This window comes from Chanodichthys erythropterus, chromosome 20, assembly GCF_024489055.1.
Source record: "Chanodichthys erythropterus isolate Z2021 chromosome 20, ASM2448905v1, whole genome shotgun sequence".
Classification (NCBI taxonomy): Eukaryota; Metazoa; Chordata; class Actinopteri; order Cypriniformes; family Xenocyprididae; genus Chanodichthys; species Chanodichthys erythropterus.
Window position 1 is genome coordinate 29,002,632 of NC_090240.1, and position 16,332 is coordinate 29,018,963.

Sequence of the window (16,332 nt, forward strand, 5' to 3'; positions counted from 1 at the left end):
CCGTCGACTTCACACACACTTTTCAGTAGCTATTATTGGAAGCTCTTCCCCAGAGGTTTGTGATCCTGTAGATTTGCTACCGAGAGACTCTAACCTCATACACACAGTGTGTGTTAGTGTGTGTACCTCTGAGGCGTTGACGCGTCCCTCCTGGAAGGAACAGCTGGAGGGATCGTGGGTGCAGAGGTTTCTGTACTTGCACCAATGACAGCGGAAGGAACTGGTTACACAGGAAAGACACCTAGACAGATGGAAAGAGAGAGAAAGAGAGACAGAATAAAGTATTACCACTCACTGATTTATGATCCAAAGCCATTTTTTTGAGGGTACTGTGAAAGTAGTCAGCATAAAATGTAGCTCTGGGTTTTAGATTAGCAATGGGGAGCAGGTTGTGCCTTTGAGACCAGCACTGCTGTGTCCTTGACCTTTGCGGCTTAATGCTGAATAAATTAAAAGTGTGCTGCGGAAATTTGCATGTGCCATTGGACGGAGCTGTGCCATTGAATCTCACATACAGATGTAATGCGGCTCTGCAAAGGTTAGACTTCAGACGCGCAATTATAACTCTAGTATTGAGACATACAGACTTTATTAAGACATATAGACATGCTGTGACATGATTTGCATTAGGACCGTATTGTCTGTGAGTGAGACAGTGGACTGTCTGTCTGAATGTAGAATGAGGCATCTTAAAGAAAATGAGACACAATCTAATTATAAATGCAATAATTTATTACTGTTATACTAAGTATTGTAATAGTTAGTAATTGTGACTTAACGCTTAAAGGGTTAGTTTACCCAGAAATGAAAATTCTGTCATTAATTACTCACCCTCATGTCGCTCCACACCCGTAAGACCTTTGTTCATCTACGGAACACAAGATATTTTTGATAAAATCCAATGGCTCAGTAAAGTATCCATTGCCAACAAGATAATTAACACTTTCAGATGCTCAAAAAGCTACTAAAGATATATTTAAAACAGTTCATGTGACTACAGTGGTTCAACCTTGTTGTTATGAAGTGACGAGAATACTTTTTGTGTGCCAAAAAAACAAACAGATCAACAACTTTACAACTTTATTAATCATTATTTTGGGTGCACAAAAAGTATTCTCATCACTTCATAACAACAAGGTTGAACCACTGTAGTCACATGAACTGTTTTAAATGTCTTTAGTAGCTTTCTGGGCATCTGAAACTGTTAATTATCTTGCTGTCAATGGAGGCCTCACTGAGCCATTGGATTTTATAAAAAAAAAAAAAAATCTTAATTTGTGTTCTGAAGATGAACGAAGGTCTTATGGGTGTGAAACAACATGAGGATGAGTAATTAATGACAGAATTTTCATTTTTAGGTGAACTAACCCTTTAAAGGCATCAGGTCAGAGGTCACTCTTCCACCGGAACTAGACTCGCGTGCGGCCGTTAACTGGAAGCCAGTGATTAAAGTTTATAAAGTTGTAAATATGGATATTTTTTGTACAAAAACACATTGCTTTGCTTCAGAAGCCGTATATATAAAAATAAATATAATATATACAGTACAGTCCAAAAGTTTGGAACTATTAAGATTTTTAATGTTTTTAAAAGAAGTTTCGTCTGCTCACCAAGGCTACATTTATTTAATTAAAAATACAGTAAAAACAGTAATATTGTGAAATATTATTACACTTTAAAATAACTGTGTACTATTTAAATATATTTGACAAAGTAATGTATTCCTGTGATCAAAGCTGAATTTTCAGCATCGTTACTCCAGTCTTCAGTGTCACGTGATCCTTCAGAAATCATTCTAATATGCTGATCTGCTGCTCAAGAAACATTTATGATTATTTTCAATGTTGAAAACAGTTGTGTACTTTTTTTTCAGGATTCCTTGATGAATAGAAAGTTCAAAAGAACAGCATTTATCTGAAATACAAAGCTTCTGTAGCATTATACACTACCGTTCAAAAGTTTGGGGTCAGTAAGAATTTTTATTTTTATTTTTTTGAAAATAAATTAAAGAAATGAACACTTTTATTCAGCAAGGATGCATTAAATCAATCAAAAGTGGCAGTAAAGACATTTATAATGTTACAAAAGATTAAATTTCAGATAAACACTGTTCTTTTGAACTTTCTATTCATCAAATAATCCTGAAAAAAAATATTGTACACAAATATTTTGTACAATTGTACACATTAAATGTTTCTTGAGCAGCAGATCAGCATATTAGAATGATTTCTGAAGGATCATGTGACACCAAAGACTGGAGTAATGATGCTGAAAATTCAGCTTTGCCATCAGAGGAATAAATTACTTTGTGAAATATATTCAAATAGAAAACAGTTATTTTAAATTGTAATAATATTTCACAATATTACTGTTTTTACTGTATTTTTAATTGAATAAATTTAACCTTGGTGAGCAGACAAAACTTCTTTTAAAAACATTAACATGGTTCCAAACTTTTGGACTGTACTGTGTATATATATATTATTATGGGAAATTATATAAATTATATAAAAATTATATAAAATATATAAAAATTATGGGATAATTTTCTTTTTTTTGGTGAACTAACCCTTTAAGACAAATGCAGAACGTACGACTATGATTCTAACATCTGAACAACAACAAGAACAACAACACTATCTAGCCAAGACGGTACACAATATTCTGTAAGTTTTTCACACCAAATCTGGTTCACCACTCACACACACTGAAAATGTGGGCTTTGTATGAATGAGCCTTGCAAACAATAACTTGGACAATATGGACAAATGGACAATAACTTCATTTACAGATAAGTGTTCATTTTTTGGTTGTTATTCAACGATTCACAATACATTAATTGCAAAAACAGTCCCATGGGCGCAACCTGAGGTGAAGTGTTTTATTTAAGGCCAAAATCGAGCCTTAAATGTGATCCCAGCATCGATTCACCTCCTGTGCGGCATCTCTATTTAGTTGTATAATTAGTATTCCAATATGCAGCAGGCAAACCAAGAGAGAATACAGTTATACATTACGAGCATGTGTGTATATGCATGTATCTGTGTGCGTCTCTGCAGCGGCAAGCATTCTATTCATCATTTATATGCAGATGAGAAAAGCTTACGAGAAAGAACATCTATAATACCAGCACGTTCCAATAAAACACTTACATAAGTCCCTCTAATTCAGAAGCAAAGCCCTTCTAGGGCGAGCAGGCCTTGTTCTATTTGTAGAGGAACATGTCATATATTTGATGTTTAGGAATCTTGGAGACACTTCTAGAGCTATAAACCTCTACAGCACTTTGGCTTCCAAGAGTTTGTGTTTTCTGCATGCCAATTAAATTATGCAGAAGTGTTTATGCTAAAATATTCATCAGAGCCAGCTCTCCATTGGGCCACTGGGATCATACAGGCCAACCTGATTGGACGGTGAGAACTGTATAGAAATCCGATGTACCATGCTGTACTTAATCACTGTGTTGGGAACTCATGATAAATTAGAGCATTTTACAATATTTTTGAAGTGAAAGGGAGAGTGGGAGAAAGGCTGAACGTGCCAAAAACTGAGCCAGGTTGAACACACAAGGAGGGGCCTTTCTGCCTCAGACTACCCATAATCCCCTGTGGCACTGGCATAGAGGGCCAACGGTGCTCCGTGTGAGGTCTGCGTGTTCAGAGGGATTGGATACAGGGAGTTTGTTTGATTAGTTCCAGATCTGTCAGATGCTCGGGCGACATGGCCGTGAGAGAGCAAGGAAGTGAAGGGAACGGGGAGGGGGCGAGTCTTTCTGAGCCAGCCAATCAGCGCCTTCGGAAGCTACCTCTTCCTGAGCCTTTTAGAAAGCTTCCAGCAAACTGGGGGGCTCTGTGATCTCCTGCATTGAGCAGCATCTGTTCTCCGCAGAAGGCACGCTTATGAGATGTGGTTTCGAACACACACAAGAGGCTACGAATAAACGCTAAAGCACACATAACATGTACGCGACTGAAGTTCGGGAGCGTGGCGTGAACAAAGACACAAAGCGCTTTCAGACACAAGCGGTTGTTTATCAGCCTGCCTCCTGGAGAGTCGAGATGCAGTCCAACTCTCTCCTCTCTGATCAGCCATCATAGCAGATGAAGTGGAATTGAACTGTGACAGACAGCGATGCCCCCAGCCGGAGCGCCAAACCCACAGCACACTTAGATTCAGCAATTCAGACATCTCAGCCTCGACACTTGAGAAATGTCAAGCAATCAGCCGCCATTTGCCATAATGGATGCTTTTTATAGCCGTGAGGCCCTCGCAAGTCACGGTAAAGTGCAGCCTGGGAGGTATGCGATGCTAGTGGCCTGCAAAAAAACATATTGGAGAGTTCGGACACGCTGCGAGAATCTGGTTTGCCGCCAAACAAAGCCTCGATAAAGTCTTTGAATATTATCAAAACGCCCCGTATTCGCAGTTTTATCATGTTGCATAACACTTTTGAAACATTCACAGCATGCAGAGTGAGCTGGCTGAGCGCTGTGACACAACGCTGATACTCCACGACACAGGAAGTGAGAGAAATATCAGCAGGGCTGCGTATGTGGGACAAATGCATCATAAAGATAATATCTCTGCAACATGTCCCTGGATAGATGGAATGACACATCGTATATCTCATGATGTGTCTGAAAATGAATTCAGATTGAGCCGTAACACTGAGCAACATCCGCTAACCGCTAGTTGTGCAATCAAAACCAACCCTGTGTAGTCAATTTAACCAAGTCAATTCTTTTTCATTTATCAAAATCAATAGTAATTTTATTAAATAAATAACTTGCTCTTCATCTGAAACAACTTTCCTTTTCTGCTGTTATCACTGACTGTGTGGGCTATAAGATAATGTTAACCAGTAGCTAAATAGCTGTTTAGGCACAGTTTTAGCACACTTGAATACATTGTTTCGTTTAAATATCAATCCTAAAATTCCTGAGTTTAAGTTAAAGCTGCAGACAGTAAATTTTGCATCTTTGTTGCCATCTCTGTTCGAAACCTGCAATTGTGGAATTATCATCTTTACGTGGGTTGTGCATCGGCACAGCTCCTCAGCGTGGATGAATCTAATGTTTTGAGGAGAATGTGTGGCTGTCAGTCACCGCACCGGTGGACACTGTAAGGGTATTTTGGAATCATAGATTGTAGTTTTGGAAGTATGACCAAAATAAGAATTTTCACCAGAGAATGTCATCTGAACAAGTAAGCTCATATCACTTTGTTCTCAAATTGTTAATGTTAACAGCATCAGCATTGAGTGACTATGTGTATTTAGTGTGTATTAGCATTACCTGTAGATTTAAATTTCTGTACAGTTTAATCTCTAATTGTCCATTTGTCAAACCATACAATCTGCCATCAAAATTATAAGTTTAATTATTCCAGCTGCTGTGAGAAAAAGCTATAAATGATCTGTCACATGCGATAGCCTACTAGCTGGGGCTCGTTCTTTATGTAAACAGACGTGACATAATGACGCAAAGATGAACGACGGCATGGTCAAATTTTTTCCAGCGGAAACCTACCAGTACCACCCGAATTAGAAAACATTATTACAAGCTTACCATTGTGAATCTGGCTAAGGTAAGGAGATTGTTTTGAACATTGGCTGGTTATGTACTTGCTCAAAAAATTTAAAAATTAAAAAAAAAAAAAAAAAAGTTACAGACAGCAGCTTTAAGTTTTCATTTAATTGAAAAACAGCTGTACAACTGTTGAAAAGTTTGGGGTCAGTAAGATTTTTACTTTTTATGCATTAACAGGGATGCATGATCAAAAGTCACAGTAAAGACTTTTATAAAGATTTTGATTTCAGAAAAATTCCGTTGTAACCATCAAAGAATCATAAAATTTTGGTTTCCGCCAAAATATTAAGCAGCACAACTGTTTTAACATTGACAATAATATGAAATGTTTCTGGAGCAGCAAATCAGCATAATGATTTCTGAAGAATCATGTGACACTGAAGACTGGCTGCTGAAAATTTAGCTTTGACATCCCAGAATAAATTACATTTCAAAATATATTCAAATAGAAAACGATTATTTTAAATAGAATAATATTTCACAATATTACCGTTACATAATAATACAGTGTTTTTAATCAAATAAATGCAGCCTTGGTGACGATAAAACACTTCTTTTCAAAATCTTACCGAACACAAACTTTTGAATGGAGGTGTATAAAAACAGCTTTAAAATTAGAACAATAAAATAAAAAAAATGATCTGAAGCTTTAAAAAAAAAAAAAAAAAAAAATCTGAGCTTTAATATAGACACATGCGAGATTCCTGGGCTATTTGAGCTATTTTTCCTCCATTTAATCTATCTAGGAGTTTTCATGCAATTTTTCTCTTCTATGGAAATTAGTCAAATGAAGTTTGCATATACTCACAGCTGGTGCACGCTGCAGTTGTAGAACTTAACCTCTGTGCTAATTAGCATCTGACCCGTTTCCTTCGAGTTCAATCTGAGCTCGACACCCGACCAGTCTGAAAAGAGAGCAAGAGATGAGAACATTTCTGTCACATTGCATTCTGTTGTGTTTGGTTTGCCACCCTTTTTTCAGCTTGCTTCATGCTCAAGCTGTCTTCTGATTAATACTTGGCATACCTCGCATCGTATTCTCACAGTCAAGCGGAGCCTCGAGCAGCTCTGCAGTGCGTGGCATCCAAGCCGATATGAGCATATTTGAGCGTTTTTTGTTTTTTTTGTGAAGACACGCTATTGTCATACCGAACACAGCTGAGCCCTGCTGTTAATGTGAAACAGGCCCGCGGGCGGCAGCGTCGATGTAATGGCGGAGGAACGGCTGGCTTCTCCACAGAACACCAGCCAGGCCAATCCTGTTTGGCAGGGTGGTGGCGTGGAGAATGCCGATCGGCGTGCAGACCAAACGCTCGCGCTCGATAAGCAGCCAGCTCTTCGTACTCAAATAAGCACAAGCTCCGTCAAAAAACAGGCAGCGATTCAGATAACATACAGCGTGTGGGAGTCAGCTGTGACCCGAAAGCACCACTTCCTCTCCTCTTCCCTCCTTCACACCTGTTTCCGTGCTTCGTAACATGGATGAGTGGACTGAAGGGTAAAAAGTTGGCATTTTTAAACATTTTTCGGCGCATATGCCAAGGACAATAACTGGCACGCAATTCCCAAATGCCTGACCGTCTCGTGCCTTGCAGCTATTGGAAATAAACTAGGAATAGATTTGGTCACACCCACCACTCAATGAGCAGGTATTTCCACACATGATCGATGCTCATATGCTCCTATCGAGCTGGAATCAGTCAAGAGAAAGCGGCAAATATGAGGCACCAGGGGATTAGATGACATTTACCTGAGGGAGCCCACTGATTGGATAACGCTCCCCCAACAAAAGCATGGGGGTTGTGGGTAAACAAAGCTGTCATTTACTGTGGGCTGGGAGGAGATTATTGTGATTCAGATAATCACAACCAACTTCTGCCGCATATATGGCCATCTGCTTCCCAAGAGAGGTTAGACTGGAAGCACATGTAGGAATTTATCCGTGGACAAATATAAGCTTTTAAAAAAAATCTGTGTAATCTTGCTGTATAAGTGTTGCTAACAACCTGAACACTTAACTGATACATCTGTAGTGACATATACAATTACATGCAGTTTTCCTTGGAACTGGATCCTCTGATTTTGGTTTCCCACATTGCAAACTGATCCCTGATTATATTCCTAACCACAGATGACTCTAAACCCGATTGTTGATCAGCGTTCGAGAAGAACTCCCTGCCTGGAGCTATTACGGGTAGGGAGAGGGCAGAGGGCTCGTCACCTGTAATGGGTGTAAGTGTGTCTGAGAGCACGCGTGTGGCCCTGGGGCCGACCTGGGGTCGTTGTAGGCTCATTAGAGCCGCGGTTGCACGTGGCCAGTGGGATCGATGAGGTGGCTCGAGTGTGAGAGCGGATGGCACCGCTGAAAGAAGCCCTCATTAGGAAGCAAGGCTGCTGGGTACGCTAGGGAGGGTCTATTCATAGAGCATCTATACAAGAGAATAGAGATCACCTCTCTGAGGGGAACAGGTATACGGATGGATGGCGAAAAAACAAAAGAGTTGCCAATTGATAGGTAAGCTTGAGTGCATGGAGAAGAGAGCAGGAGAAATCAGTAGTAAATCTTTGAGGCTATAAAATAATGCACCAATACGGATTTTTAGTTTAAATAGTCTAGTTTGAATAAATACCTTGATCTGTGGGGATGATGGGAACATCTTTAGCAGCGGGAGATGTGCAGAGAATCTGATTCCCATCCACTCTGCCCTCGACCTCAGTCAGGTTCCCAAAGGAGCAGGTGATTCCAGCGGAAAGATCTGGAACATCTGTCACTTTCACCAGCAGCTAGACAGAAGAGAGAGATTATTGGGATTAGACCAAGAGTAAATAAAATAAAATAAAAAACGTGAATTAGACTACCCCACTGTGGGGTCAGACATCAATTTATTATTATTATTATTATACTATTTTCTATTTATATTATTATAATTATCTTATCATTATTATTGCAATTATTTAACTATTATTTAAATTTGTATTCATTTTACATTATAAATTACATAATTATATATACTGACTACATGTCTGAACCACGTGTGCTAACCACCAAGCCACGGCTCCAACAGAAACAATTTATTTCTGATCAAATAACCTCATTCTCCTCATATGGGCAAAGTTCATTCTGCAGCACCAGCACACAGCAGATGGTCTCACACAGCATAAACTCCAGCCATCATTACAGACTTAACCTTATAAAGACTTTTGCTCATGAGGGTTGAAAGTGGGCATTTAACAATCCATCCTTTCTCTATCTTTGAAATACATCTCCTGTATTTCACACGAATGCTCTCGCACATCTTCTCAAAGCACACATGGTCCTCTGAAGTCATTCTCTGGGGGACCGGTGACACATAGGATGAAGCTCACAGGCTATAAATACACACATTTCACATGCCAGGAGGGAAGTGCAGGCTGGTCTTCTCACCACTGAAGAAGAGGACAATTATTACTGTGACATTTTTTAAGATTGCTCGGCTAACTTTTTGTTTTTACCATGCCATTTTCAACAGTTCTAACTGTCTTGCGGCTCTTTTAAAGGGTTAGTTCACCCAAAAATTTAAATAATGTCATTTATTACTCACCCTCATGCCGTTCCACACCCGTAAGACCTTCGTTAATCTTCGGAATGCAAATTATGATATTTTTGTTGAAATCCGATGGCTCAGTGTGGCCTGAATAGCCAGCAATGACATTTCCTCTCTCAAGATCCATTACTGTACTAAAAAACATTTTTAAATCAGTTCATGTAAGTACAGTGGTTCAATATTAATATTATAAAGCGACGAGAATTTTTTGGTGCGCCAAAAAAACAAAATATCGACTTATATAGTGATGGCGGATTTCAAAACACTGCTTCATGAACCTTTGGAGTGTTATGTCGAATTGTGATTCGGATCACGTGTCAAATCGCCAAACTGCTGAAATCACGTGACTTTGGCACTCCGAACCGGCCATCACTATATAAGTGGTTATTTAGTTTTTTTGGCACACCAAAAATATTCTTGTCGCTTTATAATATTAATATTCAACCACTGTACTCACATGAACTGATTTAAATATGTTTTTAGTACATAAATGGATCTTGAAAGAGGAAATGTCATTGCTGGCTATGCAGGCCTCACTGAGCCATCGGATTTCATCAAAAATATCTTAATTTGTGTTCTGAAGATGAACAAAGGTCTTACGGGAGTGGAACAGCATGAGGGTGAGTAATAAATGACAGAATTTAGATTTTTGGTTGATCTAACCCTTTAAGAGTATGTACACTGCTGTTTAAAAGCTTGGGATTGGTAACATTTTGTAATGTAACATTTTGCAAACATGCTCACCAATGATCCAAAATACAGTAAAAACATTAATATTATGAAATATTTTTACAATTTAAGATAACTGTTTTCTATTTGAATATATTTTAAAATGTAATTTATTCCTGTGATGCAAAGCTGAATTTTTAGCATTATTACTCTTCAGTGTCAAATGATCCTTCAGAAATCATTTCTTGAGCAGCAAATCAGCATATTAGAATGATTTCTGAAGGATCATGTGACACTGAAGACTGGAGTAATAATGCTAAAAATTAAACTTTGCCATCATAAAACAAAAAAAATCTTACCAATAAAACAGAAAATCTCTTACCAATCCGAAACTTCCGAACGGCAGTGTACATTCAGTCCATCTCATTGATATCCTTCACCCTCTCTTTTAAAATTTGTCATGTCCATATAACATCTAATTACATCAAAATCACATGTATGTTTCTTTCTGCACTCTTTAAGCTAGTGGGCTATGAGCAACAGCTACAAAATTGCTAATTAGCCATCTTGTTATTCGTTGTAAATACACAGACTGTACTCAAACATCGAGACAAAACATTGTTTGTGGTAAGCATGGTCTATAAAGCATTGTCTGACCATAACAACATTGACGAGGCGTGATTGGTGTCTCTATGTTTTGCCGTTGCTCCTTTCATTGCACGTTAGCTTTTTCTCATTTTGCGGCTGCCGATGTGCAGGGAGGACTAATTGTTGCTAGCATTTCTAATAAAGCTAATTTGATTGTTTTTGGTGCTTTTCATGCTCCTCTGGCGCCCGTACGGATGGGCTTTGTTGTCATGGTGATGGTTTCCCTTCATTGTGCGATGCGCCGAGCAGCGGTGACCCTGTTGTCATGTTGTTGAGCGCTACGGCACGACAGAAACATCTAATTTAAAACCGGACACCTCATTATCTTAATCAGGTAGCTGTGATACAGGGACTCTATCAATTATCTGGACATCACAATTTTTTTTCCCTGGCTTCTGAAGGAAGTTTAACCAAGGTGAATACCTTCATACTTGTATTTCTGAGATAGTACTTTTTTGCATGAATATAATGTATCCATGAGGGTAAAACTAAAAATAATGTCCAAAAGCCCTGAATCGATGTCTTTGTCTCCTTGAACGCAACTCCTACTCCGGCCCACATGCTTATTTGGCATCTCACCCACGCATATACCTTTCCCAAAGGCCTCTGTTCCCAGATATCTCGCTCTCCGAGCCCTCCCACACAGCACACGCTTTCCAGACCCAAAACTGTTTATCTAGACATCGCACTGAAAACTAATTCATGCTAATTTTTCTTGCTAGAAGGAATCCGTGCTCCTGTATTTCAGTCGACATCACCTCGATGTTGTTAAGGTGTTTTGTGTTCTTGTGAGTAAAGGTTATAAATGGTTTGTGAGGTGTCTCACCGGTACACTGGGTTCAGACACAGCGATGCTGTCCGGGTACACGGTGGCTTTCACACACTGGCTCAGCGTGGCGGCGAAACGGTACGGCTCGTTTGCCCGCTCACAACGATCCCTTTGAGAACATCTATTTGAGAGAGAGAGAGAGTGGTTAGTTGGGAAAATATTGGGACAACCACAATGATTCACATTTATTAATCTGGCAGATACTACAGTGCATTCAGATCAAACATATTCATCAGCATGTGTGTTCCCCGGGAATCACTGCAAGCACCATACTCTCTAAATAAAGGTTCTTTATTGGCCTATATGGTTCAATGAAGGACCTTTAACATCCATGGAATCTTTCCATTCCACAAAAGGTTCTTTATAATAAACAAGGTTCCTTAGATTGTTAAAATGTTCATCACACTAAGAAAAATGAGGTTCTTTTGAGAAATGCCCACTGCCGGGGGGTGAAAACTTTTGAACAGGATGAAGATGTCAAATTTTTTCTTATTTTGTTGAAATATCTTCTTTTTTTTTTTCATTTAGTACTGCCCTTCGGAAGCAACAGAAGATACTTGCATGTTTCCAGGAATATAAAGCAAGTACAATTTACCTTGATCTTCAAATTCAAAATGTTTTCACCCCTTGGGCCTTAATGCATCGTGTTTCCTTCTGGAGCATCAGTGAATGTTTGAACCTTTATTAATAGTTGTCCCTCAATTGTCCTCAATGTGAAAAGATGGATCTCAGGAGAATCAAGGCACATGGTACATGAGAATCAATGATGTTTAATACAATAAAGTTAAATCTAGTACAACGAATGAGCATAAATGAGATTTCAGAACTATAAAGGGGGGGGGGGGGGGAAATAATATATTTTGCAGTTTGTCAGTCCCCATTATGAAACATTCTCCATTATGTCTTCTTTTGTGTTCTGACATGAGGGTGAGTAAAAGATCTGTAACTTCCATAACTTCTCAAATTTCTATTTCTAGGATAACTACATCTTTCCTGTTTAAAGACTTTGTAGTCTGTAAGATTTTTTAATGTTATTGAAAGAAGTATCTTATGCTTACCAAGGCTGCAAGTAATATTGTGAAATATTATAATTTAAAATAACTTTTTTTTACTTGAATATTTTTTTAAATGTAATTTATTTCTGTGATTGCAAAGATTTCAGCATCATTACTCCAGTCTTCAGTGTCACATGATCCATCAGAAATCATTCTAATATGATGATTTGCTGCTCAAGAAACATTTCTTGTTATTGAAAATGTTGATAATGTGAAAACTAAAATTTTTTTTTTTTTAGGATTCTTTGATTAATTGCAAGTTCAAAACAACAGCATTTGTGTGAAATAGAAAGTGTCTTTACTGTCACTTTTGAAAAATTTAATGCATGCTTGCGCACACACACACATGCAAAAACACTCTTATTGACCTTTGGTAATGTATCCCTTTAACTTTCAAATAGGCTACATGAGCATCACTGCTGACTTTAGCTGCTGTCCTTGGTGCTGAACACTTCCATCACTTTCCCTTGAAAGAGCAATCAGTAACTTCTATTCCAGACCAGCTGATCAGACATCACGTCTAAAGCTGTCATTACTGTCACGAGCCAACAATGTTCTTATCCTAGACAAGTATAATTCCAGAATGCATCCTTATTCCTCTCAAAGTATTTTTTATTTGGCTAAAGGCACTGATGGACAAGAAAATGCCTTTTTTATGCTAAATTACAGTTGTTGTTTTTTTCAAGAAAAAAAGAGAAACTACTACAGTTGATTCATCCTACTGATATAAATCTTACTGTACTTTTGCAAATTTGAGGGTTATTTTTACTTTTCACACCATATTCATTCAGCCTGTCACTCGCTTTTGACTCAGCCTCCCTCTCTCTTCGCTCCTCTATCTCTGACAAAGAGCGTGTAGGCTTGCAATTTGCCGTGTCTTTTTAACATGCCTAATGCTCTGGGGGGGAAATGACACTTAATGTGCTTTCAGATGTCCGGGACGGCTTGTGCATACTTCGCTGTCTGAAAATGTGGGTGTGTGTTTGTCTGCGCGAATGTGCACATCTCTCTGAGCCGCCAAATCCAGGAGCCGGGTTTGATTTTGGAGGAGAAGGAGGAGGTGGGTGTACTTGGGATGCTGCGTTGCCATGGCACCAGGAGACGGCCATTATAATGTGTGTGTACATGTAAGTGTGTGTACTTAGTGGGCAAGCTCTTCTCTCTCTTTCATTAAATGAAGAGTGTGTGTCCCCTGTACACATCGTTTTGTCTCCAGAGGGGTTTATTCTGCCTCTCGACAGCCCTGGTCCTTGAAAGACCTGCATGAAATGCTTAGAGCTGCAAACACACACAAATCAAAGAAAATGCCTAAACACACAAGCACACATATACAGTATGATTAATATTCTCTAAAACTCAAAGTTTCGTAGGTTGTATTTAGTTTTACTTCTGTCTGGCCCTTAGAATTAAACATTTCTTTTAAGCTACTGTACCTTTATTATGCAAATGAGCTCTGTAACGATTGGTTAAACTCAATGCATGAGAAAACTCCTGACATACTGCTGTTAATTATGAATAAACGTTGATATTTAAATGTAGCAGTAATATGTTAAAGGTTGTGTGTGTGTGACAAGCTTTAAGATTTATGAATGACCTGTTTTCAGAATGTGTGTGTAGAGAGAGAGACAGAGACAAAGGAGCGTAATGGTAGTGGTGCGTTAACCTTTGGGTTCTTCTCTACCGCCTTCTTTTAGCCCTGTGCACCAGACAGGCAATTACAGTGTCTTTTCTCCTCCTCACACACTCAACACACACTCTCAGCCCTGACGACAGGCGACGGGAGAAGATTTTCCCTTGTTTCTTTCCTGCCTTCTTACCAGCGTCCCCAAAACATCCCGCGAGGTGTGTGGCGAGACAGCTGATTGAACAAACCTCTGAGGGAGGAGAAGAGACGTAAGAAGAGAAAATAGAAGAAGAGAGGATGAGGAAATGAGACAAAAAAAGTGAAAACAAGACAAGACAATACAAGAGAAAAGTTGAGAAAAAAGGTTCAAGATTAGCAAAGACGAGAAGTGAAGAGACAAGACAAAAAAAAACAGTTGAGATGAGAAGAGATGAGACAATACTAGAAAAAAATTTGAGAAAAAAGGGTAGAGATTAGTAAAGACGAGAAGTGAAGAGACAAGACAAAAAGAGAACAGTTGAGATGAGATGAGTATAGATGAGTAAAGAATAGACATCGAGAGCAGAGAAGAGATGAGAAGACACGAGATGAGATAATACAAGAGAAAAGTTGAAAAAAAGGGGTTGAGATGAGTAAAGATGAGAAGTGAAGAGACAAGACAAAAAAAAAAGTTGAGATGAGTATAAGAAGAGACATCGAGAGCAGAAAAAGAGAAGAGATGAGACAATACAAGAGAAAAGTTGAGGAAAATGGGTTGAGATGGGATGGGATGGAGAAGATGGCAAAGAAACAAGACGCGAAGAGAAGGAACGAGGCCAGACAAGTAGAGAGGGGAGATGAGACGAGAACTGCCCTAAACCCAACACCAAGTAAAATCAACCTCTCATCTTAATACTGCTTTGTGAGTGAAATAATTCACTCATAAACAGCCTGTGAGTGTGAATCTGCTTCCATCCCTCCAAATCAATATGTAATTAGGAATTCATTTAGCTGAGCATCAATCCCATATAACCCAAACATACACCAGCACCATCTAAGTTCAATGCTGAGACCGAGGGGTAAACGGCTTGGCTATGTAATGAGCAGAGTGAGTTGTCATAACCATAATGACGCCGCTTGAATGAGCGTTAAACCAACACACAGCCGTGTACAAAATCCTTCTGAACTTGTGCAGATGTCAATGACATTTAATTGATCCAGTGTTGTTGTAAAGTGATGAGTTGAATGATTGCTGATGGCCAAAGGATTTTCATGGACTGTGTTGTGTTTATACTCCTCTATATCAGTCTAAAGGTGAGACGCGGGCACGTCACTGATTTATGAATTGATCATGATACTTCAGCCTGCCACTTTATATGGTTTTGATGATGAGAAGAAACGACTCAAGATCACAAAAGCCATAATGTTCAGTCATACCATCTCAATAATGAATCAAAAAATGAATTCTGTAAAACGATTAATCACATCCAAAGTAAACGTTTTGCATAATATATGGGTGTGTGTACTGTGTATATTTATTATGTATATATATATATAAATAAATACACACACATGCATGTATATATTTAACAAAAATATATTATATTTAAATATAAATTATATATACATACACTGTATGTGTGTGTGTGTGTGTGTATAGTTCTTAAATATATACATGTATGTGTGTGTGTATATATATATATATATATATATATATATATATATATATATATATATATATATATATATATATATATATATATATATATATATATATATATAAATAATATACACAGTACACACACCCATATATTATGCAAAACGCTTATTTAGGATGCGATTAATCATTTGACAGCTTATAAAAATATAACTTATTAAATTAATAAATTATTTAATAAATTAAGGTAATTGATTAAATTAAACTACTAATTATTTTATTATTAAATATTAATTATTACATTATGTTAGGGATGTGCAACGATTAATCGTGATTAATTATTTGCAAAATAAAAGTCTGTGTTTACGTAATATATGTGTGTATTCTGTTAGTAATAGTTATGTGTATATAAATACAGACACATACATGTATATTTTTACGAAAAATGTTAGATTTATATATAAAATAGTTATACTTACATGTACTATAAATAAATATAAATATATATATTTATTTAAACATGCATATATTTCTTACATTTATACATGTGTGTTTATTTATATATACATAATTATTATACACAGACCACACACATATTACGTAAACACAGACTTTTATTTTGCTAACGATTAATCGCGATTAATACATTATATAAATGTATGCGTTAATAAATGTATAATAATTGTATCTAATTTATAA

General features: G+C 37.8%; 1 protein-coding gene across 4 annotated transcripts in view; it reads right to left on the reverse strand.

Annotated features, from left to right (window-relative positions):
* plxna2 (plexin A2) overlaps window positions 1-16,332 on the reverse strand; it is a 229,311-nt gene that overhangs the window by 78,373 nt on the left and 134,606 nt on the right. For all 4 annotated transcript variants that reach the window (XM_067372377.1, XM_067372379.1, XM_067372378.1 and 1 more), the window contains exons 6-9: window positions 11,316-11,439; window positions 8,219-8,372; window positions 6,397-6,493; window positions 127-241 (exon numbers count right to left, since the gene is read on the reverse strand). In XM_067372377.1, coding sequence (XP_067228478.1) covers window positions 127-241; window positions 6,397-6,493; window positions 8,219-8,372; window positions 11,316-11,439 — 490 coding nt within the window. The remainder of the gene's footprint in view (window positions 1-126; window positions 242-6,396; window positions 6,494-8,218; window positions 8,373-11,315; window positions 11,440-16,332) is intronic.